Source organism: Eschrichtius robustus, chromosome 12, assembly GCF_028021215.1.
Source record: "Eschrichtius robustus isolate mEscRob2 chromosome 12, mEscRob2.pri, whole genome shotgun sequence".
NCBI lineage: Eukaryota > Metazoa > Chordata > Mammalia > Artiodactyla > Eschrichtiidae > Eschrichtius > Eschrichtius robustus.
The window spans coordinates 43,681,662-43,707,462 of NC_090835.1; the positions used below are offsets into that span (position 1 = coordinate 43,681,662).

The 25,801-nt window shown below is 48.3% G+C and overlaps 1 protein-coding gene across 7 annotated transcripts in view; it reads right to left on the reverse strand.

The window, feature by feature from the left end:
• Positions 1–747: 747 nt before the first annotated feature.
• The window catches only part of SCN5A (sodium voltage-gated channel alpha subunit 5), an 86,097-nt gene continuing 61,043 nt past the window's right edge, over positions 748–25,801 (reverse strand). For 4 of the 7 annotated variants that reach the window (XM_068558917.1, XM_068558911.1, XM_068558916.1 and 1 more), the window contains 8 exons: positions 16,133–16,306; positions 12,288–12,410; positions 10,178–10,459; positions 7,989–8,042; positions 7,262–7,399; positions 6,492–6,596; positions 5,036–5,306; positions 748–1,988 (listed from right to left, as the gene is read on the reverse strand). In XM_068558917.1, the coding sequence (XP_068415018.1) occupies positions 748–1,988; positions 5,036–5,306; positions 6,492–6,596; positions 7,262–7,399; positions 7,989–8,042; positions 10,178–10,459; positions 12,288–12,410; positions 16,133–16,306 (2,388 nt within the window). The remainder of the gene's footprint in view (positions 1,989–5,035; positions 5,307–6,491; positions 6,597–7,261; positions 7,400–7,988; positions 8,043–10,177; positions 10,460–12,287; positions 12,411–16,132; positions 16,307–25,801) is intronic. The other 3 variants (XM_068558913.1, XM_068558912.1, XM_068558915.1) reach the window with 2 other exon arrangements.

The window sequence follows — 25,801 nt, forward strand, 5'->3', positions numbered from 1 at the left end:
GGACAATGGAAGGCCAGGATGAGCGCCGGCTGACAAGAATCCCACCCATGGGCGCCGGGAGGAAAGGCCTGTCTCCCTTAGGCTAGGGCAGAAGAGGCTGCCTGATGCTCCCCTCGGGGAGCCCGGGCCACACGTGGCCTCTGTCTGGCCTCTGTGTGTATGAGAGTGTGCACACGCATGAAGGGGAAGGGGTTCAGCCCTCTTGGCACCTTAGCCCAACCCCTGGGCAGTGAAGGCCTCTGGGACCCACACTGGATTTCACTTTTGCTTTAACAACAGAGTCCCAGCAGCTCCATAGACACTCCTGTTCAGAGTTAAGAAGAGGCGGCGGGAATTGCTGCCGATCCGTCCATGAAAGAAAGTTAGTTCTTTGTTCAAGTAAAAAAATATCAAATATAATAAATTTATGAAAGCCCGTTCACAATACATACAGTCTCAGTTTTGTATTTTGTCTCAGCAGCTGGGATGGAGTTGCTTGTCAGAGCCCCGGGGTGTTGCCTGACCAGACCCTTCCTCCAGGACTGGTACACTTGGGGCCTCTAGGGACAGGCCACCCCGAACGGCTGGCTTAGCCAAATGCTTCCAGCCGTCAGCATGGTGCACAGGACTCTGCCTTGTCGGTCCATTGGGACGAGGCTCATCTCTCACTCCTGAAGCCCAAAGCAAGGACAGATGGCCCACCGGCTGCTGGTCTGGGGCTGCATTCAGGTTTGCCATGATGCTGTGCACTGGCCCACCGGGACCCGCTCACACGACAGATTCACGGTCCCTGTCTGGGGACGGAGGGATGTCCGCGAGATCCTCGCTGGGGCTGTAGTCAGATGCCCGCGCCTGGGGGTTATCGCTGGTGGCCCTGGTGACGCTGTCGTAGGAGGGTGGGAAGGACGTGGAGGAGATGGAGGAGCTGGAGGGCGGGACAAGGCGCTGGGAGAAGTTCTCGTTCATCATGTAGGCGATGAGGCCCTCCTGCTCGGGGGCATCCTCTTCGGAGAGGCCGCTGCCGCCCGCCTGCTGGCGGAAGAGGAAGGAGGCGTGCTTCATGGAGCGCTGCAGCAGGTGCCTGCGGAAGGCCCGCTGGATGATCGAGGCCGACACCTCCTCGTGCTTGCGCCGGAGTGTGGTGGTGATGGGCTCGTATGAGATCTTGGACGGGTTGGCCGCCATGAACTTCTCCTCCATTTGGATCTTCAGGGCGTCCATCTCCCCAGACTCACCCAGGACCCTCTTGGTGAAGGCAAAGAGGATGTCCATGCAGTGGATACGGTCCCCGCTCACCATGGGCAGGTCCATATTGATGAGGCTTATCTGGTTGGGCTTGGCGATTCGGAGCGGCTCAGACAGTGCGTCAGCAAAGTCGGACAGGGCCGAATACTCAATGAACTGGGTGGCCTCCGGGTCAAACTTCTCCCAGATCTCATAGAACATGTCGAAGTCGTCCTCACTCAGGGGCTCCGTGCTCTCCTCCGTGGCCACACTGAAGTTCTCCAGGATGATGGCGATGTACATGTTGACCACGATGAGGAAGGAGATGATGATGTAGGTGGTGAAGAAGAGGATGCCCACGGCGGGGCTCCCGCAGTTCCCCCGGGAGCCGTTGCTATTGGGCAGGTTGGGGTCGCAGTAGGGAGGCCCCGTGTTGAGGATGGGGCTGAGGAGCCCGTCCCAGCCTGCCGACGTGGTGATCTGGAAGAGGCACAGCATGCTGTTGGCGAAGGTCTGGAAGTTGAACATGTCATCAATGCCAGCCTCCCACTTGACGTAGGCGAAGTTGGCCATGCCGAAGATGGAGTAGATGAACATGACCAGGAAGAGCAGCAGCCCAATGTTGAAGAGGGCGGGCAGGGACATCATGAGCGCGAAGAGCAGTGTGCGGATGCCCTTGGCCCCGCGGATCAGCCTGAGGATGCGGCCGATCCGGGCCAGGCGGATGACTCGGAAGAGCGTTGGGGAGAAGAAGTACTTCTGGATGATGTCTGAGAGCACGGTGCCTGTGGGAAACAATGCAGACTGTGGCCACCGGTGGCACTGCTGTCCTCCCTCCAGCCGAGCATCGCTGGGAGGGGTCTCTGTACAGCGAGGAGCCAGGGAGCAGAGGCCTGGGTCACCTGGGGCCTGCAAGGACCCTGCCTCCACCCACCTCTTTGAGTCTCCATTGCTGCATCTATGGTCCAGAAAAGGAGGACCCACAGTACCTGCATCTTTTGCAAAGTGCCTTCTTAGCCCTCCGTTCCATAGTCTCCTGAGAATACCTGCAGAGCCGTACGAGGCCCATCTTCCAGATCTTGGGTTCTGAGGCCTCAGGGGACTTTCTCAGCATCTTGGTGGCCCACCTTGGACCAGAACTCGGGAACTTTTAGCTCCTTGCTACTCAAAGTGTGGTCCAAGGACCAGAAGCCTGATCTCCTGGGCACTTAACAGAAATGCAGAATCTCAGCTCTGCCCCAGACCCACTGCGTTTTAACAAGCCCAGGTGGTTTGTGTGCACACTGAAATACAAGAGGCACTGGCCAGGCAGTCGGCCCACTCCCCGCGCCTCGCCTGTCGCATCTCAGCCTCTCTGAGGTGCTTCCTATGACCCTCCCAACTCTGCTAGCTGCCAGGCCTGCCCACCCATCTCTACTGACTACTCTGGATTTGGAGTTTCAAGGAGCAGGGATGTAAGTTATAGGAGAAAGAGTGGAATACACTTGCCTCGTATTGGCCCAAGTGACCTTTCCAGACTCCTCATATGATAATAATGTCACCGGCTGACATGTGTCCAGTGTTCACTGTCAATAGGGCACTGGGATGAGCAATTCATACCCATCCATTTAGCCCTTCTAACAGAAGAAAGGGCTTTCCCTAGGAGGTAAGCTGATACCATCATCCTCATTTTCCAGAAGAGGAAACTTATCCAAGTTACCACCTAGTCAGTGAGAAGCTGTGATTTGACTCAGACACTCTGGCTCCAAGTCGACCTGTTAACTGTGCCTCTCTGGTACACAAGCTCTTGGATCAGTAGGTGTTCCTGAGTACAGACTACACCTCTTGGAATCTCTGAGACTGTGCCTCAAGGGCTCTGTTCCTGCTCCTGACACCCGTATTCTCTAAAGCTTCTCTCCAGTCCCACCAGGCACAATCTCGCCCTCACCCCTGCCTGGGACCTCTCGGAGCATTTCCTGACCTAACTTCCAGCTTCTAACCATCTGCCCATGACTGCAGCCATAGAAGCCCCTGCTTTTGCCTCTGAGTCACTGAAGGCAGGGTCTGAACATGGCAGAAAGATGAAAGCCAGTCACCCCAAGGCAGAGGTCTGTGGAGGCAGGGTCAAGACTGGGCCCTGAACACAAGTGACAAGAGAAAAAAAACAAATATTGATAAATTGGACTTAAAAATAAAAGCTTTGCGCTTCAAGAGACAGCAACCAAGAAAGTGAAAAGACAACCTACAGAATGGGAGAAAATATTTGCAAATCATATCTCTGATAAGGGACTGGCCTCCAGAATATATAAAGAATTCTTACAACTCAATAAAAACATAAATAAGTCAATTAAAAAATTAAGCAAAGGATTTGAAGACATTCCTCCAAGACATTTCTCTTATTATATACCAAGATATACCAAGGAAAATGACCAATAAACACATAAAAAGATGTTCATCATCATTAGTCATCAGGGAAATGCAAATCAAAACCTCAATAAGATATCACTTCATACCCACTAGCGTGGCTATAATTAAAAAATAAAGAAAATAACAAGTGTTGGTAAGGATGTGGAGTAATTGGAACCCTCATACATTGAGGATGGGAATGTAAAATGGTGCAGCCACTTTGGAAAACAGTTTGGCAGTCCCTCAAAATTTTAGATTAGTGGTTGCCAAGGGGCTAGGGAGAAGGAAAATGGGGACTGATCGCTAAATGGGTACAGAGTCTCTTTTGGGGATGAGGAAAATATTCTAAAATTAGAGTGTGATGATGGTTGCACAGCTATGTGAATATACCAAAAAGTACTGAAGTGTACATTTGAAAGGGTGGATTTTATGTTATGTAAATTATATCTCAATAAAACTGTTATTAAAAAAAGAACTTGGGCTCTGAGGTTAAACAGATATGGGCATGTGCTATGGTCTGAATGTTTCTGTCTCCCCCTAAATTCATATGTTGAAATCCCAACTCTCAAAGATGATGGTATTAGAAGGTGAGACCTTGGGAGGTGCTTAAGTCATGAGGGTGGAGCCCACATAAATGGGATCAGTGCCCTTATAAAAGAGACTCATGGAGCTCCCTAGCCCCTTCCACTTTGTAAGGACATGACAAGAAGGTGCAGGTTATGAACCAGGAAAAGGACCCTCACCAGAAAACATGATTATGCTGGTGCCTTAATCTTGGACTTCCAGCATCCAGAACTGTGAGAAGTAAATTTCTGTTGTTTATAAGTTACCCAGTCTGGTATTTTGTTATAGCAGACTGAGTAGACTGTGTATGAATCCTGTCTCTGCTTCTCCCTAGTTGTATGATTTCCCTGCCTCAGTGCTGACTTTATAAGGTAAACTACATGAGGCAGGTGATCTCTGAAGGAGCCTGGCACATACCTGGGTGGCTAGACTCCAGAATTTTCCATCTCTAGGGATAACTTCTACTTTAGAGGGCCACCTGCCTCCCGACTCTGGAACCTCTTCCTCCTTCAGCCTAAGGGGCAGGCTTCCCTTGGGAAGGCAGGAAATCCCCCACAGGTCCCATTCCCTTTCCCGGACTCATCCTTGAAGCTCTCCAAACAGAGAGCTGTGTTCCAGGGTTCCAGGGAGGGTGGGGCCAGGAGGGGGTGCTGGGTCCTCTACCAGGTTGGCCCCTTGGCCTGATTGGGCCCTCCCAGATGTGTGTGTGAGTGTGTGTGTGTGTGTGTGTGTGTGTATGAGATGGGGGGAGAGGCAAGGAATGTAGAGAGAAAAGAATGCAGGAGCCTGGTGTACTTGTTATTAAGTACAGATCCAGGGCTGGAGGAGAGGGAAAGGCCTAGCCTGGGGAGGGCTTTTCTGCCCAGCTGACTTGCATACCCACCCACGATGGAGAGGATGACAACCACGAAGTCAAAGATGTTCCAGCTGTTGGTGAAATAATAGTGGCGCAGGGCAGCCATCTTGATGATACATTCGCCTGTGAAGATGGCTACGAAGAGCAGGTTGATCTTGGTCAAGATGTTGACCTTCTCAGGGCTCTGGTCATCTGTCTCCACCATCATGGTCACCATGTTCAAGCAGATGAGAAACATGATGGTGACATCGAAGGCCTGCTTGGTCACAATGTCGAATATGAAGCCTTGGTACTTGTTCTGAAAGGAGGGGCAAAGGACGGGCTCAGCAGGGGCCTCAGACAGGCTAGCACGCCCCCATTGCTGTCTCTCAGCCCAAGCCACCTACCCTCCTACTTCACCCTCTTGGGGGAGGCCAACGCCCCCAGACAGTCACGGGAAGAGGAAGAAGTCAGGATGCTGGCCAGCCTGGCTCTCCTGCTGAAAGCTCCCTGGGCTTCCAGGCCCAGCCCTAGGCTCTCTCTTCCCTGAGACCATCTCTGATGGCTCTTCAGAAAGGGACCTCTCTTACCCCGAGTTTCCTCAGTACATCGTTCATCATGCTTCCCTTTTTGTTCCCACTGTCTGAAGGCTCAAGGTCAGATTTAAAGTTCAGTCCTAGTAATTGTCTCAGTCCTCAGGTTAACAAATTTTCTCCACTCTTTTTATGGAATTTATTTTATTTATTCTACTTGGGACTTCCCTGGCGGTCCAGTGGATTCTACTGACTGTATTTATATGTGTCTTTAATTGTAAGATTATTTTGGGGAAGAGAGACGATTATAAATAAGTGAAAACACATGTGCGTGCGCGCACACACACACACACACACCCCTAACCTAGAACCGAGCATGGAGAACAGGAAAGTATCAGATGAAATGGATGAATTAGATGCAAAAACTGGGGCTGCCACTTACAAGCTAGTGATTTAGGTACCATTCACCTAATTAACCTCAGTACTGCCCCCATCCTGCTCCAATACACACACACACACACACACACACACACACACACACACTTTTTTGGCCCAAGGGAGTCAGCCTAGCAGAGAACCCATCACCCCTCTGGGCCCCACCTACCAGGGAACTCTACTGCTCAGGGAGTTGCAAGGATGAGGTTATGCACGGGGGTGGGGGCAGGCTGCCCTGTGCTCCCTGGGGAAAGCCTGCAGCCCTACAGGGGAGAAGGGGGCTCACTGAGATGTTCCTGTGGGAGGGGAGTGTCCCCTGGGCTGCCATAGCTGTCTCATGCCTTCCCCTCTATCTCCATGAGACTGAGGCCCCTGTGCGTGGTTATAGGTCCCTCCTTTCCTGGACAGGCTGAGGGCCCCGGGCTGGGCCAAAAGACTGTGAAGAGGCCCTGATTGCTGGTCTTGTGGCGTGGGGCCTTCCCAGAGTCCCCTCGGCTGATCCTCCCCACTCCCACCAAATCGACAGCCTGACTCACCAGGGGCCGTGGGATGGGCTTCTGGGGCTTCTTGGAGCCCAGCTTTTTCATGGCGTTGTAGTACTTCTTCTGCTCCTCTGTCATGAAGATGTCCTGGCCCCCTAAGTGCGGAGAGACAGGCACCAGCTTCATTTTGAGGTTCTCAGAGCCCCAGCATGGAGGGCACAGGGATCTTGCCTCCTTGATGAGGGTGCCAGGGTTGCGTTCCTCTGCACTTCCTCTCCCGGGGGAGAAAAGTGTGCCTCTATCCTGCACCAGAGATTCCCCCAATCCCCGGACCTGCTTCTCCTGGGTCCCTGTCCCCATTCTCCTTGAGCTCTCTCTGACTTTGTGACTTGCAAATCCAGTCCCTACTCCCATCCTCTCCCCTGCCCAGCTCAGCCACCTTGGAAGTTCTCTCTGCCCACTTGGTTTGCCTGCCACCCAATCATGACCCCTCTGATGGAGCTCCCGGAAGACCCTGGCCTCTGTGCAGCCCCGTCCCCGCCATTGTCCCTGATCACGGACCAGGTAAATAGACACAACCCTCACCCCAGGTTCTCTTAGGAGCCTCATCTCTCAGACTACGGCAGGCGTGGGGCCCCTTGTTACAGGCTTACAGCCCTAAGCAGGTCAATCATGGACACACCCCTCTCCCACCCTATCCCGACAGGAGCAAGAAGAGGACCATCCCCAACAGGAAGGAAAAATGGGGCCAGGAGCCAGAAAGGCTCCCAAGTCCCTGGCATCCAGCCTTGCCCTGCAGCCTGGGGAACCTGCACTCTACATATCTTTTTCTTCTGTTGGTTGAAGTTGTCAATGATGACACCGATGAAAAGGTTCAGGGTGAAGAAAGACCCGAAGATGATGAAAATAACGAAGTAGATGTACATGTAGAGGTTGTATTCCCACTGGGGCTGCTCTTCATACTAGAGGGGAGAAACCAGACGGGAGGTCAGACAGGCGGGAATGAGGGTGGGCTGGCTGGGTGTGTCAGAGGAAGGTCACCACACAGGGTGTATGTCTGAGTGTGTGTGATGGGTGGGTGGGGATGGAGTTGAGGAGAGTGGGTGGTGGCAGGTGAGGAGGGCAGGCATGCTGGGCTCAGGGCTGGCACAGCGTCCCTGCATGGCTCCTTCCCCTGGGCCACTGGGAGGTTTGAGTATATGGGGGCATCTCTCAGCCTGCAACTGTCAGTGTGATGGGGGTGGAGCACAAGGACAAAGGAGAAACTTGATTTATGTCTCTGTTGGTTCCACCCCATCCTCCTGGGGTAAGACTTTGATTCAACTAAATTACAGTGAATTTAATTTGAAAGATATTTGTAAATTTGGGGACTCCTTGGGAGACCACACAACCTTGCCCCAGGGCCAGGCCTGGGCATTCCAGAGAGGCTCAACTCTGGGTTGACACAAGAGACCTGGCCCTTATGGGATGTAGACCCTGATTCCCTGGTGGCCAAGCAGCTGGGAACCTCGGGTGCCTGACTCAGGCAGAGAGGCCAGTGTGCCAACCTACCCCCCTGGAGTCCACAGCTGCATACATGATGTCCATCCAGCCTTTAAACGTTGCCTGGAAGGAAGAAACAAGAGTGAGGAAATCATTTAATTCTGCATCTATGGAGCTACTTAGGGCTCCTGTCTGGACAGATGAGGCCAGGAAAAACCTCCTCCAAGAAGCAAGCAGTCCATCCCACCCTTTCAGCAGTATCCAAATGGCTGGGTGGTCAGGGAAAGGCCTTCTTGGTCAGGGCTGAGGACGAGGGGAAGCCAGCCAAGCAGACACCCCAAGAAGGTCATACAGTGGGGGAATAAACTTCTTGATGTTGGCCAACAGACTGCCCTTCAGATCCACATCCATTTCAGATTCTAAAATGACACAGAAGCGCACAGCAGGTATCAGGGAGAGAGAGGTGGCTCTTGGGCTCTCAGTTCTTACTTAAGGTGGACTCCAGTGCTGACCTGGCCCCCTTTGTCATGAGCCTTATGGCTTCTGCTTCATAGCTTTTCAAAGGAAGTCCCTGAAGAATCCCAACCTTCCCTCATACTTAAGGGGGTCCTTTTGCTAGTGGTGTGTTGGCAAATGGCTAACAAATGGCTTTCCAGAAGAAAAAGAAAAGCCCTGATTGTTGTGTTTGCCAACTTCTCTGTGTAAATACTCCCATCATTGCCATCCTTAAGTTGCCAACATGTCATTACTGACCACAGAGTCGGGAAGAGATGCACAGGAGCACAGCGTTGTAATATTTCCACTGTATGGACATAATAGGTGTGAATAACCTCAAGGGCATAGATGATAATAAGTGGTAATGGTGAGTTCTGATTTCGTTTCAATATCATTAAGTTAATTACAAGTTTATAAAATCTAATTTTTAATAATGGCTTGCAAAATATTGGAAAATGTAGCAATTGGCTCTGGTGAGTCCATACATGCCGGCGCTGGCATGGCACACAAGGCAGGAAAGAGGAGGCCGAATAGGACAAGGTCCTGGCACTGGCTGCACGGACTGCCCAAGTCTGGGATGCTATGATGATTCAGAAAGAGCCTGAGGGAGCTGCTTGGTGGTGAGACCTATTGCCTAGCGGATCTCACTTGTGTCCTTGGCAAAATCCGATCGTGTCCTGAGCCTACTTTCAGGGTATAAGCTGGTCTGCACAGACTTTCCATGTCTGAGAGTTTTTATGAGTCAGGCAGGGCAGAGGGAAACCAAGGCGGCCGCAGAGAAGGCAACTGCTTCAGCTCCCTGTGCCACGGGGCCCTCACCTGTACAGAGAGGCCTGGAGATGCTGTGGGACCTGCTGGGGACCACCCAAGGTTACGAGATGCCCGTGACCGAATTCTTCCCAGCCACTGTGCGGTTCTGTCTGCAACAGAAAGGGGGCTTTCCTTCCAAGTTCTGACATTCAGAAGGGACAGTCACAGGGATGGAAGGCGCTCTGGGTTTGGCTCTAATCCTGTTCCCCACGATGTATTTCAGGGGAGTCGTTGGAGAAAGCTATCCCTGTGATTTAAGAGGTGGGTGGAGGTGTGAGGGGATGTGCCAAGCTTCCCTCTGGTCTGGGGACTAGAGACAGGTGTCTGGGCTTTTGGTTGGGACAGCAAGAAGAACAAGCTGCAGCTTTACATGTTATGGTTCAGATTGATTTCTGTTGTCAAGGTTATTTGTATGCTTATGCTGTGCATTATAATCACTGAAGCCACTGTCCTCACAAATCAATGGAAACTTTGGAAAGACTGGGGAAGGCCATGCGTGTTTAAACATCACACATCTTGCACATTAGAGATGAAAGGAAATATATTCTTTTAACAACGCAGGAGGTGTCACTACCTTTTATAACAGAGGGGTGGCCAGAGTCACAATTTTGCTAATAGTTCAGTCCCTGGGTATCTATGGTCATTCACTTGCAATCTGTGCCATCGTACTGCCAAACTGACTGCTGTCTGGGGAGCTGCTTCTGCCGTAGTGCTGAAGCCCCATGCCATACTTGGAGAGTGTAGCATCTTCCTTAGAATGGAAACTCTGGGGCCTTCCCAAGCAGCCAAGAATTCCCTGGAGAATCCTAAGCCTCCTTTGGGCAACATGATCCTATCGTAAGGATCCAGAGTGGCCCCGCTGTCCCTCTCCTGCCCACAGCACGGGGGAAGGTGCCTGTTGCTGGACAGCCAGTGGGAGGAAGGAAGGTCCTCCCCCCAACCACAGGACTTACCACCTGCAGAAGGGCCAGGTACCCGGCCCCCACGTTGTCAAAGTTGACTTTCACCTTGGTCCAGTACAATTCGCCAGTCACGTTGAAAGACACACAGTCGCTCTTGTTGTTCACGATGGTGTAGTTCAAGGGCAGGTCTCCCTCAGTCTGGTTGATGCATCTCCCAAACTTTCCCGCGAAGAGGTTCACGCCCATGATGCTGAAGATGAGCCAGAAGATGAGGCAGACGAGGAGGACGTTCATGATGGAGGGGATGGCGCCCACCAGGGCATTGACCACAACCTCAAGTGGGCAGAGAAGAGGCTCAGTTCCTGGGGGTGCCCAGAACACACACCCTTTTCAAGACCCCCAACCTACTGAACCTTCTGGGTATAGGTCCCTATGGGGGTGGGGAACAGTTCCTGTCCTCAGTGAAGGGGAACCCATGGCTGGAAGCTCTGGCAGGCAGTGAGGGGAGTGAGAGAGAACACACACGCCTTTTGCTTCGCACCCTAAAGTCTCAGAACATCTGCCTTTCCCTTCTTGGCTCTGCCCGGAATCCATGACCTTCAAACTTAATTTTCAGCAGGGTCTCTGCTGGATGAGTATGCCACAAGTCTGATGAGAAAGGGCCTCTGAAGATACACTCTCTGAGCTAAGCTTCTGGTTTCCTTTGGGGTTGCTGCTACCAGGATGGATGGGTGTTCTCCTGTAAAGTGTGCCCAGGGGACCTCCGGGTGGCACGTCTGGAGGGTGCTCTGACAGCCCTCTCATGCTGCGGTGGGAGCAGGGCTGTCAGGGCGGGTGGTGTGCGCGCTCCCTGTGCCTCTGCCCTCCCCAGGGAGGGGCTCTCTGACCCCATGGGGCCATGGCCCCATGCTCTTCATTTAAACTCACAGCACCCAGGAGAAGTATCCTTGGCAAAAATAACTGGGGACTCCACTCCAGTGAGGGACCTAGTTCTCAGCTGTCTGTGAGCCAGGAACATGTTTGCCACACAGACTAGGAGCGGAGCGGGTGTGGGGCTGGGCGGTGGATATAGTAATGCTGACACACACAAAGGAGGGGGTCGGTCCGTGGACCCCCAGCAGGCATGATGAACCTGGGAACAGGGTGGGAAGCCAACTCTCCCGTTTGCCCTTCTCTGGCTCTGTGGCCAGCAGCCACAGCAGAGGCATTCCTGGCAACTAGTGTCTCCCCCATGTCCCCTTGTCCCAGAACAAAATGTCCTTGCTCCCAAAGAGACATTTAACTTAGGTCGGATTATTCACTTGTGAATGGCTTCCCACCAGAAATAAGCAGTTTGTTTCTCCATGGATTGGGGGTGTGAGCAAAGTTCAAAACCATCAACCAAATTGGGGCTGTGTAATGGTGCCTGCTGGGTCAGTGAGAGACACGCAGACGTGTCTGCTAAAGTCACAATAGAACTGTGCACATTTTGTAAAAACAAGAAACAAAAAAACCCCCACACACAAACACATGGGTTTGTTTTCTTGCTATATAAAATTGATAATGTTTTTTCTTGGTGGGCTTTTCAATATGCCTTATATGTGCGCATTCTTTGGTAAAATTTGGTGACTTGAAAAAAACGCAGAGGGCTCTGCACTTACAAAATAGTGCCAAAGAGTTTACTGAGCAAATACAAACTGCTCTCTGATGGTGAGAATACAGCTGGCTCCTTCCTTGCTTCCTTCATCCTCCCTAGCACTGCCCTACTGCCTATCACAGACAGAGGGAAGGCAGCCTGTGATGGCCACGAGGCAGGGGACAGGGACGGACACATGGAGCCGGGGCACACACAGACACGAGGCCCTGCTGGAGAGCAGAAGCCGAAGGGGCCCTGGGCCGGTGGGGCTGGCTGCAGCTGAGACACCTGTGCCCCAGGCCTCACTTCCTCTCCATTACCCAGGGCTCTCTGGCCCTCGTGGAGCTCACCGGGCTGGGGGTGGCAGGCCTGGGGGGAGGTTCTCACAGCTCTCCATCTCCGAGTGCCACCAAGCCCAGCCGTACTTCCTGGAGATCCTGCACATGCTCCCACCGGGTCAGGGCTGCCTGGACAGCAAGTGGGCCTGCGGGTCCCCTTCATGGAGCCACCTCCCACTGCCCCTATGGGAAGAGCCACCCCTCTTACCCTCATGCCCTCAAATCGTGACAGGGCTCGCAGGGGTCGGAGCGCACGCAAGGTCCGCAGTGACTTGATGGGCCCCATCTCAGCAAAGCCCAGCGCGTTGGCCACCAGGCTGATCAGCGAGACCTGTGGGAGGCAGGGTGGGAGTGGAGTCACGGGGACAGCTCGAGACAGTGGCAGGGCTCCTGGCCCACCAAAAACAGGCTGGGTGTGAGAGAGCCAGCAGGCCTTCCTGTGTCCAGTCTTTCTGATTCCCGGCTGGATCGTCTTCACAGGCTGTCCTGCGTTGGGCCAGCCTTCCTGTGGCCCAAGAGGCTGGGGGCGAGCCCAAGCATGTCCCAGCTTTCAGACCTTCACCGAGGGCCTGCTGTGTGCACTTCACACACACACACGTCTGTAATAGCCGCACTCACCCCAGGACTTGGACTGCATCTCCCAATGCTACAGATGAGAAAACTGAGTTCCAAAGCCACCCGCTGTTGTGGAGGAGCAGGGCCACAAAGCCTGGGCTTTAGGTCCCATGTGCTTTCCTTCAAGTCAGATTCTTGGGCCTGCCCCTTCCCTGCCCCAAAGTAGACTCTCTGGGGAAGAAGGACTGTCCTGAGTTGAGTATGAGCAGACAGACAATCCTGGGGCATTTCCCCAAAGCTGGACCTCACAACATTCTGCCATCTTCAAAGAAGGGAAGCTCAGATGGAGCCCCTGAGGACTGTTCTCTGCTCTCTGCTTTCTCTGCCCCGCCCTCACCGGGGCATTTCCACCCAGCGGATTTTATCCTTCTAAAGTTCCAGGGGCATCCAATCCCTTCTTACGTCACTGCTGGCCGGTGATCACAGGTTAGAAGTGGCCTCCTGCCTGACCTCGCCGGCAATCACCATTACCACCACCCTAGCTCTGAGGGCAGCCTGACGGTGGCGAGGGGCCGCAGGCGGGGCCCTGACTCCCGGACCCTCCTCCCAGGCTTGGAAGCAGCAGGTTGGGAGAAGGCTGGGCAGAGGGGCTTGGAAGAGGAAGACTCCCAGCATGGACTTCTGTGCTGCCCCCACTCGGGAGAGGATGAGGGGCGTCTCTCAGGGACTTGCTGCTGAGGGCAGCCAGGTCCGGCCAGTCTCCCCGCCTAGTTCCCAGCAGGCCAGCCTTGTCTGTTGCTTCCAAAGCTCACCCTGCCTGCTCCACCCAATCTCAGTTGATGGCAACTCCATCCTTCCAGCTGCTCAGGCCACAAGCCTTGGCATCATCCCTGCCTTCTCTCTGTCTCTCACACCCTACATCCAACCCATCAGGATTTCCTGTTGGCTCTGCCTTCAAAATATGTCAGAAGTCCAAATATTTCTCACTGCTTCCACTGCCACCATCCTGGCCAGGCCGCCATCATCTCTCCGCTGGATCACTTCCACAACCTCCCAACCTTCTCCCTGCCTCCACTCCCCTCCCCCACCACCCTGACAGGGTGATTCTTTCATAACATGAGTCAGATGATGTCGCTCTTCTGTCCAAAGCCCTTCAGTGCCTCCCCATTTCATTCTAAATAAAGGCCCATGGTTTTCAAAGGCTGCATCCGTTCTACCTCATGCAGTCTGGCCTCATCTCCTGCACTTCCCTTCCCCACTCCTCTGCTCCAGCCACTCTGGCCTCCCTGCGGTTCCTCAAGTATCCCAGGCACCCTCCTACCATAGGACCTTGGCACTGCTGTTCCAACCTCTGTTTGGAATGTTCTGCAGACATCTGCCTGGCTAACCCCAACTTCCTTCAAATGTCACCACAGTGAGCCCACTCTGGCCAGCCTGTTTAAAGTTCTAATCTCTATCTTCCTTTCTCCCTGAGTCCTGGCCCTCCTAACCCGCTTCCCTCTCTACTTCCTTTTCTCCATGTGTATACATCACCAGCGTGATATAAAGCTGGCTCACGTATTATGTTTCTGGTTCACAGTCACCTTCCTGCGTGCAGGCAGGGGTTTTGTCTGTTTTGTTCCCCAAGATCCCCAGCATCTACAATAGCACCCACATACAGTAGATGCTCAATAGTATCGAAAAAATGCATGAATTGAACATGGAAACATCCTTTTCCAGACCTTGAGGCCTGAAGTCCACCATTTCCATGAAGTGTGGGGATAGGGGGGCATAGCCAGTGTCTGGAAAGCTGGATTCCAGCACGCACTTCCTTCTCCTTGACCTTGGGCCAGGCCCTTCTCTGCTGTGAGCCTCAGTTTCCTTCTCCACAGGCTAATTCTCCAATCTTGAAAATTCCAGGCCCTTAGGCCTGGCCTCAGCGGAACTCCCCAAGGTGGCAGGTGGTGGGAGGTGGGTGGGTTTCCCCAGAAGTCTTTGCAAACTCTATCTGGCCTGCCCTGGGGGAGTCCCAAAAAGCTGCAGGAACAGCTGGGAGAGGGGGCCTCAGGGCAGAGCTGCCAGGATCCCAGGCCTTCCCCCGGCCCTTTGGCAAGGAGGCCTCAGGGGTCCTCTCCCTCATCTCAGGGAGGCTCTGAGGGCTCCAGGCTGTAAGCGCATCCTGAGCTCCCCCTGTCTCTGCCACCCCAGAACCTCTCACCCCAGCATTAGCATCAGCCACTTGGGGTGATGAAAGAGGCCTGGGCTGGAGGCCCAGCAATGTGGATCTATGTCTCCACACATACGCTAGCCCATGGAGCCATTCAAGTTTGTCCTCCCACCCAGGCCTGGACCCTGGCCAGGCCCACTGGCAGCTGAGCCCCTCCCTTTAGCCTCTGGGCCCGAAGTGGGGACCAAGCACATGCCTAAACTCTTCTATAACTATAGGAAGGATAGCCCCTGCTGGTGGGCAGAGCTACGAGTGCCTTCTGGAAAGCTCTTCCCAGCCTGCAGACCCTGACCCACATCCTGTTGTGCGAGACCCACCACAACCAGATGATGAGTCCTCGCCTGAGCCCTTCGCCGTGTTCCCTCTGCCTTTAGGGAGCACAGATCCAAGGCTGCCCCGCATCCTCAGTCTCAATTCTCACCCCGCCGTGGCTACTCTCCCACTTGACTGTGCTCAGGAGCCCCACAAGAGCCTGCACTCACCCTGCTTGGTACCCAGCAGTGTCCCGGGGCCTGGGGAACTGTGGGCAGGGGCCTCCCATTCCATCTGCCAACTGGGTGCTCAGGGGACATGCCAACCTCCTGCCCCAGGCCCCCTGGGCACACCGGAGGTCAGGCAAGCCCTGCCAGCTGCCTGATCTCCCAGGGCAGCCACCTGGAACCCCTCAGCCAGCGTTCATGCTTTCCTCCTTCTCACAGGTGACTCCACCCCCTCTCATCCTCCCCAGGTGGTACCTTCTACCTGAGCCAGGAGGATCTCCTGCCTGCCCAGCACCCTTTCCCCAATCCCGTGCCCTCTGGCCTTTGGCTCACTCCATCTCCTATACAACACCTCCTCTGTGTGTGGACATGTAGGCTCTTAACTGGTCATCTGTGTAGTGGGCCTGACAGACACTTCACAAGGTGCCGTGGTGAGGGCTGCAATACGGGCTCATCGCTCCCCCTTCTGGACGTCCTGAGAGGGTGGGACCTCACTCCTGCCCTGGCTCATGCCGCTGCCAGAACTGCACTTCACTCTCTCCCGTGGTGGTGAGTGTAGTTTCTCCCAGAAGCCTAGGTTTCCCTGTGTCCCCAGTCAGGGGTTCTGAAGGCAGAGCCCAGGTCTCCCCTCTGTGACCCCAGACTCGGGCTTCCTGCCCCTTTGCCCACCCCATGGCACAGCCAAGATGCTCCACTTCGTCCTGCTGACTCCCACTTCCCTGTCCTTCTGTCCTTCTGTCCCTCGGCCTCAGCTCCTTCTCACACTGGCAACAGGCGCCCCCCTCCTCTCTTCCCTTCAGGGGCCACACTTACGTCCACAATGAGGAAATCGAGCCAGCACCAGGCATTGGTGAAGTACTTCTTGAAGCCATAGGCCACCCACTTGAGCAGCATCTCCAGCACGAAGATGTAGGTGAACATCTTGTCGGCATACTCCAGCAGGACCTTGATGGTCTTCCGCTCCTCCAGGTAGATGTCCTCGAAGGCCTGCAGACCAGGGTAGACAAGGCAGACATGATATCCTGACCCAGCCAGTCCCACCCCGCACAAGCCTTCATCTCTGACAGTATCTGCTGCCCAGGAGGGCGGGGCAGAGGGGAGCCATGTCGTGGAGGGGATTCCTGAGTGTGTCCTCTGAGCCGCGTGCGCACCATTGCTGGGTTAGGAAATGATGTTATGTGGTGTGTGGACAACAAGGCAGAATGTGTAGTGAGAATGCTTCTACCTTCACTTTAAAGAGCAAGTCTCAGTTCAGTGCTAGTGCACTGTTAAGACCTCTCTAAAACAGCTCAAGGCCTGCTGCTAGAAACAGCATACACTTTCCCCACCCCCTCTACTCCACTGTGTTTTTACTCAATTTACTTTGGCAATTACCTTTTTCATAGGAAACAATATTGGTTTCCAATGACAACAATCATTCAAAGTTGCCCTTTAAAATAAATTTATTTAAACAAACAAAAAACCAGTGAATGTTCATCTAAGGCAAAATTTAAAGAAATGATAGTAAAGGCAGTTTGTAGATATGAAGATTAGGAAACACAGGACTAGATGAAGTCAAACCTCCTGCAATCCTCAGCATCTGGGAGTCAACGTTCCTAAAATGCTACAAGTTGTCAGTCTTTCCCCACCTCCTCACTGCTGCCTCAACCCAAATATCCGAGCCAACAGAGAGACTCAGATGGCCCCGGCTGCCCTCTTCTAACTCCAGGCTTCTGATCTGTACCTACCCCTCCTAAGTTACCTTCCCCTATCCAGAATATGCTCTGAGGCTCCCAGTCTAGGCAACTGAATGCGTCACTGAGGGCCCCAGGGAGCTGCCTCCACCTGTCGCTCTGGGCCTCCCTGTCTGACTGCAGGGCATCTGTGAGCTACAGTGATCCAGGGGGCCGGTGCTGTCAGCAGTCAGATTAGCAGACCACATAGCTAATCTGGTCCATGTAGATATGACAACAGGATAATTCAGGCCCCAAAATGGACTTTGGGAGTTGTTCAAGACAGAAAGTAGGCCTGTTTTTTTCTGATTATAAAAATGTATGCCTCCTATAAAAAATGAAATAATACAGAAATTATAAAAAAGAGAATAAACAACAACAAAAAAACCAAACAACCCAATCAAACAATGGGCAGAAGACCTAAATAGACATTTCTCTAAAGAAGACATACAGATGGCCAATAGGCACATGAAAAGATGCTCAACACTGCTAATTATTAGAGAAATGCAAATCAAAACTACAACGAGGTACCACCTCACACTGGTCAGAATGGCCGTGATTAAAAAGTCCACAAATAACAAATGCTGGAGAGGGTGTGGAGAAAAGGGAATGCTCGTACACTGTTGGTGGGAATGTAAGTTGGTGCAGCCACTGTGGAAAATAATACAGAGGTTCCTCAGAAAACTAAAAATAGAATTACCATATGATTCAACAATCCCACTCCTGGGTGTATATCCAGACAAAACTATAATTCAAAAAGACACATGCATCCCCTATGTTCATAGCAGCACTATTCACAATAGCCAAGACATGGAAACAACCTAAATGTCCATCAACAGAGGAATGGATAAAGAAGATGTGGTACATATGTACAATGGAATACTACTCAGCCATAAAAAAGAATGAAATCAGTCCATTTGCAGCAACATAGATGCAACTAGAGACTATCATACCAAGTGAAGTAAGTCAGAAAGAGAAAGACAAATATATGATATCACTTTTATGTGGAAACTGAAATATGACACAAATGAACCTATCTATGAAACAGAAACAGAATCACAGACATAGAGAACAGACTGGTGGTTGCCAAGGTGGGGGGATGGGTTGGGAGAGGGAGGGAGTAGGAGGTTGGGGTTAGCAGACGTAGGCTCTTATATACAGAATGGATAAACAACAAGGTCCTACTGTACAGCATAGAGAACTATATTCAAAATCCTATAATAAACCATGATGGAAAAGAATATAAAAAAAAGAATGTATATATATGTATAACTGAATCACTTTGCTGCACAGCAGAAATTAACACAACATTGTAAATCACGATACTTCAGTTAAAAATATTGATTAAAAAAAAGAGAATAAAAGGCATCTCCAATTTTATGACACTAAAGTAACCTCTGCTAACATTTAGGTGAACATTCTTTCAACCCTCACTATTTGTGTGTATATATTTGAGTGCACGATTTTATAAATAGGCTAAAATATTTTGCTTTGAAATTTCTTTTTCCATGAAACAATCTTTTGTGAACATTTACCTACTAAGTAATGTGAATACATACAAGATCTATCATTCTTTTTAAAGGCTGCATAATATTTCATTATTTGCATATACTACTGTTAATTTAGCCATTGTTTCCAGTTTATCCCTAGTAGAAACAACATTGCAATGAGCACAGTGTCTGATTATCTTGAGGATAAATTTCTAGAATTGAGATGCCAGGTCAAAGTTATACTTTTGGTACAGATTAGGAACAGGACCTCCAAAAGGGGACACCAATTTGAGACTTCTTCCACAGTGCATGAAGGTGGCTCTTTCCCCACCACCCACACTGGTGCAGTTTCTCCTTTGTCACATTTCCCAGCCTAATGAATGAAATTTGTATTTGTTACATCTTAATTTATCTTATTACTAGTGATACTGACATCATTTCCTTGGATAGTTGCAGTGTTCTCTTTATAAATTGCCTGTTCATGTCCTTTACCTATTTTTTCACTTGATGGTCTGGTTTATTTGGGGACATCAACTCTTTGTTTTATATACTTTATCCTAGTTCTGTGCCTTTAAATCTTGTTTACTTTTGTTTACCGTACTGAAGTTCTATACTTTACTTTCACTTATTATTATATCATTTAATATATTTATATCATTTGTTATGATTTTCATTTAGTAAAACCTTTGGCATCATGTTAAGAAAGTCCTTGCCAGAGACTTCCTGAACAAGGTGGCGGAGTAGAAGGACTTGAGCTCACCGCCTCTCATGGAAACACCAAAATTACAACTAACTGCTGAACAACCATCGACAAAAAAAGATGGGAAACTACCAAAAAAGATACTCTACATCCAAAGACAAAGAAGAAGCCACAACGAGATGGTAAGAAGGGCACTTTCGTGATACAATCAAATCCCATACATGCCAGGTGGATGACATACAAACTGGAAAATAACTATATCGCAGAGGTTCTCCCACAGGAGTAAGAGTTCTGAATCCCACATCAGGTTCCCCCAGCCTTGGGGTCTAGCACTGGGAGGAGGAGCCCCCAGAGCATTTGGCTTTGAAGGCCAGTGGGGCTTGAGTACAGGAGCTCCACGGGACTGGAGGAAACACAGACTCCACTCTTGGAGGGTGCACACAAGGTTTCATGTGCACTGGGACCCAGGGCAAAGCAGTGACACCATAGGAGCCTGGGCCAGACCTACCTGTGGGTCTTGGAGGGTATCCTGAGGAGGCAAGTGCTGCCTGTGGTTCACTGTGGGGGCAAGGACACTGGTGGCAGAGGCCCCAGGGAATGTTCATCGGCATGAGCTCTCCCAAAGGTCAACATTTTGGCACTGAGACCTGGCCCAACACAGCATCCTGCAGGCTCCAGTGCTGGGACGCCTCAGGCCAAACAACCAACGGGGTGGGAACAGAGCCCCACCCATCAGCAGACAGGCTGGCTAAAGATGTCCTGAGCTAACAGCTGCCCTTGACACACCCCTGCCCACCAGAGGGACAAGACTCAGCTCCACCCACCAGTGGGCAGGCACCAGTCCCTGCCACCAGGAAGCCTGCACAAGCCCCCGGACCAACTGCACCCACCAGGGGGCAAACACTGCAAGTGAGAGGAGCTACAATCCTGCAGCCTGAGCAACGGAGACCACAAACACAGAAAGTCAGACAAAATGAGATGGCAGAGAAATATCTTCCAGATGAAGGAACAAGATAAAACCCCAGAAGAACAAATAAGTGAAGTGGATATAGGAAATATACCTGAAAAAGAACTCAGAGTAATGAAAGTAAAGATGATCCAAGATCTTGGACAAAGAATGGAGGCACAGACTGAGAAGACACAAGAAATGTTCAACAAGGAGCTAGAAGATTTAAAGAACAAAGAGATGAACAATACAATAATGGAAATGAAAAATACACTAGAAGGAATCAATTGAAGAATAAATGAGGCAGAAGAACAAATAAGTGAGCTGGAAGACAGAATGGTGGAAATCACTGCTGTGGAAGAGAATAAAGAAAAAAGAATGAAAAGAAATGAAGACAGTTTAAGAGACCTCTAGGACAACATTAAACGTACCAACATTACAAGGATCTCAGAAGGAGAAGAGAGAGAGAAAGCGCCTGAGAAAACATTTGAGGAGATAACAGCTGAAAACTTCCCTAACATGGGGAAGGAAACAGTCACCCACGTCCAGGAAGCACAGAGAGTCCCATACAGGATAAACCCAAGGAGGAACACTCCAAGACACATATTAATCAAACAGACAAAAATTAAAGACAAAGAAAAAATATAAGAGCAACAAGGGAAAAGCGACAAATAACAAACAAGGGAGTCCCCATAAGGTTATCAGCTGATTTTTCAGCAGAAACTATGCAGGCCAGAAGGGAGTGGCATGATATGTTTAAAGTGATGAAAGGGAAAAACCTACAACCAAGAATACTCTACCTAGCAAGGCTCTAATTCAGATTCAATGGAAAAATCAAAAGCTTCACAGACAAGCAAAAGCTAAGAGAATTCAGCACCACCAAACCACCTTTACAACAAATGCTAAAGGAACTTCTCTAGGTGGAAAAGAAAAGGCCACAACTAGAAACAAGAAAATTAAAAATGGGAAAGCTCACTGGTAACAGCAAACATGCAGTAAAGGTAAGAAAGCATCCACACACAAATATGACATCAAAACCAGCAATTGTCAGAAGAGGAGAGTACAAATGCAGGATATTGGAAATGCATTTGAAATTAATAGACCAGCACTTAAAACAACCTTGTATATATACAGACTACTATATCAAAACCTCATGGTAACCACAAACCAAAAATCTACAATGGATACACACACGAAAAAGAAAAAGGAATCCAAACACAACATTAAAGATAGTCATCAAATCACAAGAGGAGAAAACAAAAGAGGAAGGGAAGAAAAAAGACCTAAAAAAACAAAACAAAAATAATGAACAGAATGGCAATAAGAACATACATATTAATAATTACCTTGAATGTAAAAAGATTAAACGCTCCAACTAAAAGACACAGACTGCCTGAATGGATACAAAAACAAGACCCGTATATATGCTGTCTACAAGAGACCCATTTCAGATCTAGGGACACATGCAGACTGAAAGTGAGGGGATGGAAAAAGGTATTCCATGCAAAGGGAAATCAAAAGAAAGCTGGAGTAGCAATACTCATATCAGACAAAATAGACTTTAAAATAAAGACTGTTAAAAGAGACAAAGAAGGACACAAAAAAATGATCAAAGGATCAATCCAAGAAGAAGATATAACAATTGTAAGTATATATGCACCCAAAATATATACTTACAAAAAAACAGGAGCACCCCAATATATAAGGCAAATACTAACAGCCATAAAAGGAAAAATCAACAGTAACACAACAATAGTGGGGGACTTTAACACCCTACTTTCATCAATGGACGGATCATCCAGACAGAAGATCAATAAGGAAACACAGGCCTTAAATGATGCATTAGACCAGATAGACTTAACTGATATTTATAGAGCATTCCATCCAGAAGCAGCAGAATACACATTCTTCTCAAGTGTACATGGAATATTCTCCAGGACTGACCATATGCTGGGCCACAAAGTGAGTCTCAGTAAATTTAAGAAAATTGGAATCATATCAAGCATCTTTTCCAAACAAAACGCTATGAGATTAGAAATCAACTACAAGAAAAAAACTGTAAAAAACACAAACATGTGGAGGCTAAACAATATGCTACTAAACAACCAATGGATCACTGGAGAAATCAAGGAGGACATCAAAAAATACCTAGAGACAAATGAAAATGAAAGCACAATGATCCAAAACCTATGGGACATGGCAAAAGCAGTTCTAAGAGGAAAGTTTATTGCAATACAATCTTACCTCAGGAAACAAGAAAAATCACAAATAAGCAACCTAATCTTACACCTAAAGCAACTAGAGAAGAACAAACAAAACCCAAAGTTAGTAGAAGGAAAGAAATCATAAAGATCAGAGCAGAAATAAAATAGAAACAAAGAAAACAGTAGAAAAGATCAATGAAACTAAAAGCTGGTTCTTTGAAAAGATAAACAAAATTGATAAACCTTTAGCCAGGTTTCATCAAGGGAAAAAAAGGGAGAGGACTCAAATCAATGAAATTGGAAATGAAATGAAAAAAAAAGAGAAGTTACAATGGACACCACAGAAATACAAAGGATCATAAGCGACTACTACAAGCAACTATATGCCAATAAAATGGACAACCTGGAAAAAGTGGACAAATTCCTAGAAAGGTACAATCTTCCAAGACTGAACCAGGAAGAAATAGAAAATGTGAACAGACCAATCACAAGTAATGAAATTGAAACTGTGATTAAAAAACTTCCAACAAACAAAAGTCCAGGACCAGATGGCTTCACAGGTGAATTCTATCAAACATTTAGAGAAGAATTAACACCTATCCTACTGAGACTATTTCAAACAATTGCAGAGGATAAAACACTCCCAAACTCATTCTATGAGGCCACCATTACCCTGATATCCAAAACATATGAAGATACCACAAAAAAAGAAAATTACAGGCCAATATCACTGATGAACATAGATACAAAAATCCTCAGCAAAATATTAGCAAAGCAAATCCAACAATATATTAAAAGGATCATACCCCATGATCAAGTGGGATTTATCCCAGGGGTGCAAGGATTTTTCAATATCCACAAATCAATCAGCGTGATACACCACATCAACCAATTGAAGAATAAAAACCACATGATCATCTCAACAGATGCAGAAAACGCTTTTGACAAAATTCAACACCCATTTATGATAAAAACTCTCCAGAACAGGGACATAGAGGGAACCTACTCAACATAATAAAGTACATATATGACAAGCCCACAGCTAACATCATACTCAGTGGTGAAAAGCTGAAAACATTCCCTCTAAGATCAGGAACAAGGCAAGGATATCCACTCTTGCCACTTTTATTCAACATAGTTTTGGAAGTCCTAGATACAGCAATCAGAGAAGAAAAAGAAATAAAAGGAAATCAAAGTGGAAAAGGAGAAGTAAAACTGTTACTGTTTGCAGATGACATGATACTATACATAGAAAATCCTAAAAATGCTACCAGAAAACTACTAGAGCTCATCAGTGAATTTGGTAAAGTTGCAGGATCTAAAATTAATATGCAGAAATCTGTTGCATTTCTATACACTAACAATGAAAGATCAGAAAGAGAAATTAAGGAAACAATCCCATTTACTATCGTCTCAAAAAGAATAAAATACCTAAGAATAAACCTACCTAAGGAGGCAAAAGACCTGTACTCCAAAAACTATAAGACACTGATGAAAGAAATCGAAGATGACACAAACAGATGGAAAGATATACCATGTCCTTGGATTGGAAGAATCAATATTGTCAAAATGACTATACCACCCAAGGTAATCTACAGATTTAATGCAATCCTTATGAAATTACCAATGTTATTTATTGCAGAACTAGAAAAAAATTTTCAAAATTTGTATAGAAACACAAAAGATGCTGAATAGCCAAAGCAATCTTGAGAAAGAAAAACGGAGCTGGAGGAATCAGGTTCCCTGACTTCAGACTATACTACAAAACTACAGTAATCAAAGCAGTATGGTACTGGCAAAAAAATTAAAATATAGATCAATGGAACAGGATAGAAAGCCCAGAAATAAGCCCACATACCTGCAGTCAATTAATCTACGACAAAGGAGGCAATACTACACAATGGAGAAAAGACAGTCTCTTCAATAAGTGGTGATGGGAAAACTGGACAGCTACATGTAAAAGGATGAAATTGTAACATTCTCTAACAAACACCGTACACAAAAATAAACTCAAAGTGGATTAAAGACCTAAATGTTAGATCAAATACTATAAACTCTTAGAAGAAAACATAGGCAGAACGCTCTTTGACATACATTGCAACGATATCTTTCTGGATCCACTTCTAGAGTAATGAAAATAAAAACAAACACAAGCAAATGGGACCTAATTATACTCAGAAGCTTTTGCACAGCAAAGGAAACCATAAACAAAACAAAAAAGGCAATCCACAAAATGGGAGAAAATATTTGCAAACAAAGTGACCAATAATGGATTAATCTCTAAAATACACAAACAGCTCATGCAGCTCAGTATCAAAAAAATAAACTCCCCAATCAAAAATGGGCAGAAGATCTAAATAGACACTTTTCCAAAGAAGACATACAGATGGCAAAATGCACATGAAAGGATGCTCAACATTACTAATTATTAGGAAATGCAAATCAAAACTACAATGAGGTATCACCTCACACCAGTCAGAATGGCCATCATCAAAAAGTCTATGAACAGTAAGTGCTGGAGAGGGTGTGGAGAAAAGGGAACCCTCCTACACTGTTGGTGGGAATGTAAATTGGTACAACCACTATGGAGAACAGTATGGAGGTTCCTTAAAAAGTAAAAATAGAACTACCATATGATCCAGCAATCCCACTCCTGGGCATATATCTGGAGAAAACCATAATTCAAAAAGATGCATGCACCCCAGTGTTCATTGCAGCACTATTTACAACAGCCAACGCATGGAAGTAACCTAAATGTCCATCGACAGAGGAATGAATAAAGAAGATGTGATACATATATACAATGGAATATTACTCAGCCATAAAAAAGAATGAAATAATGCCATTGCAGCAACATGGATGGACCTGGGGATTATCATAGTAAGTGAAATCAGACGGAGAAAGACAAATATCATATGATATCACTTATATGTGGAATCTAAAAAAAATGATATAAATGAACATATTTACAAAATAGAAACAGACTCACAGACATGAAAAAACAAACTTAGGGTTGCCAAAGGGGAAAGGTTGCGGGGGTGGGGGAGGGATAAATTAGGAGTTTGGGATTGACATATACACACTACTATACATAAAATAGATAATCAACAAGGGCCTATTGTATAGCACAGGGAACTCTACTCAATATTCTGTAATAACCTATATGGGAAAAGAATCTGAAAAAGAATGGATATACGTATATTTATAACTGAATCACTTTGCTGTACATCTGAAACGAACACAACATTGTAAATCAACTATACTCCAATATAGCATAAAAATTTAATTAAAAAAAGACTATAGGGACTTCCCTGGTGGTCCAGTGGGTAAGACTCTGTGCTCCCAATGCAGGGGGCCTGGGTTGGATCCCTGGTCCAGGAACTAGATCCTGAATGCATACCACAACTAAAAGTCTGCATGTTGCAACTAA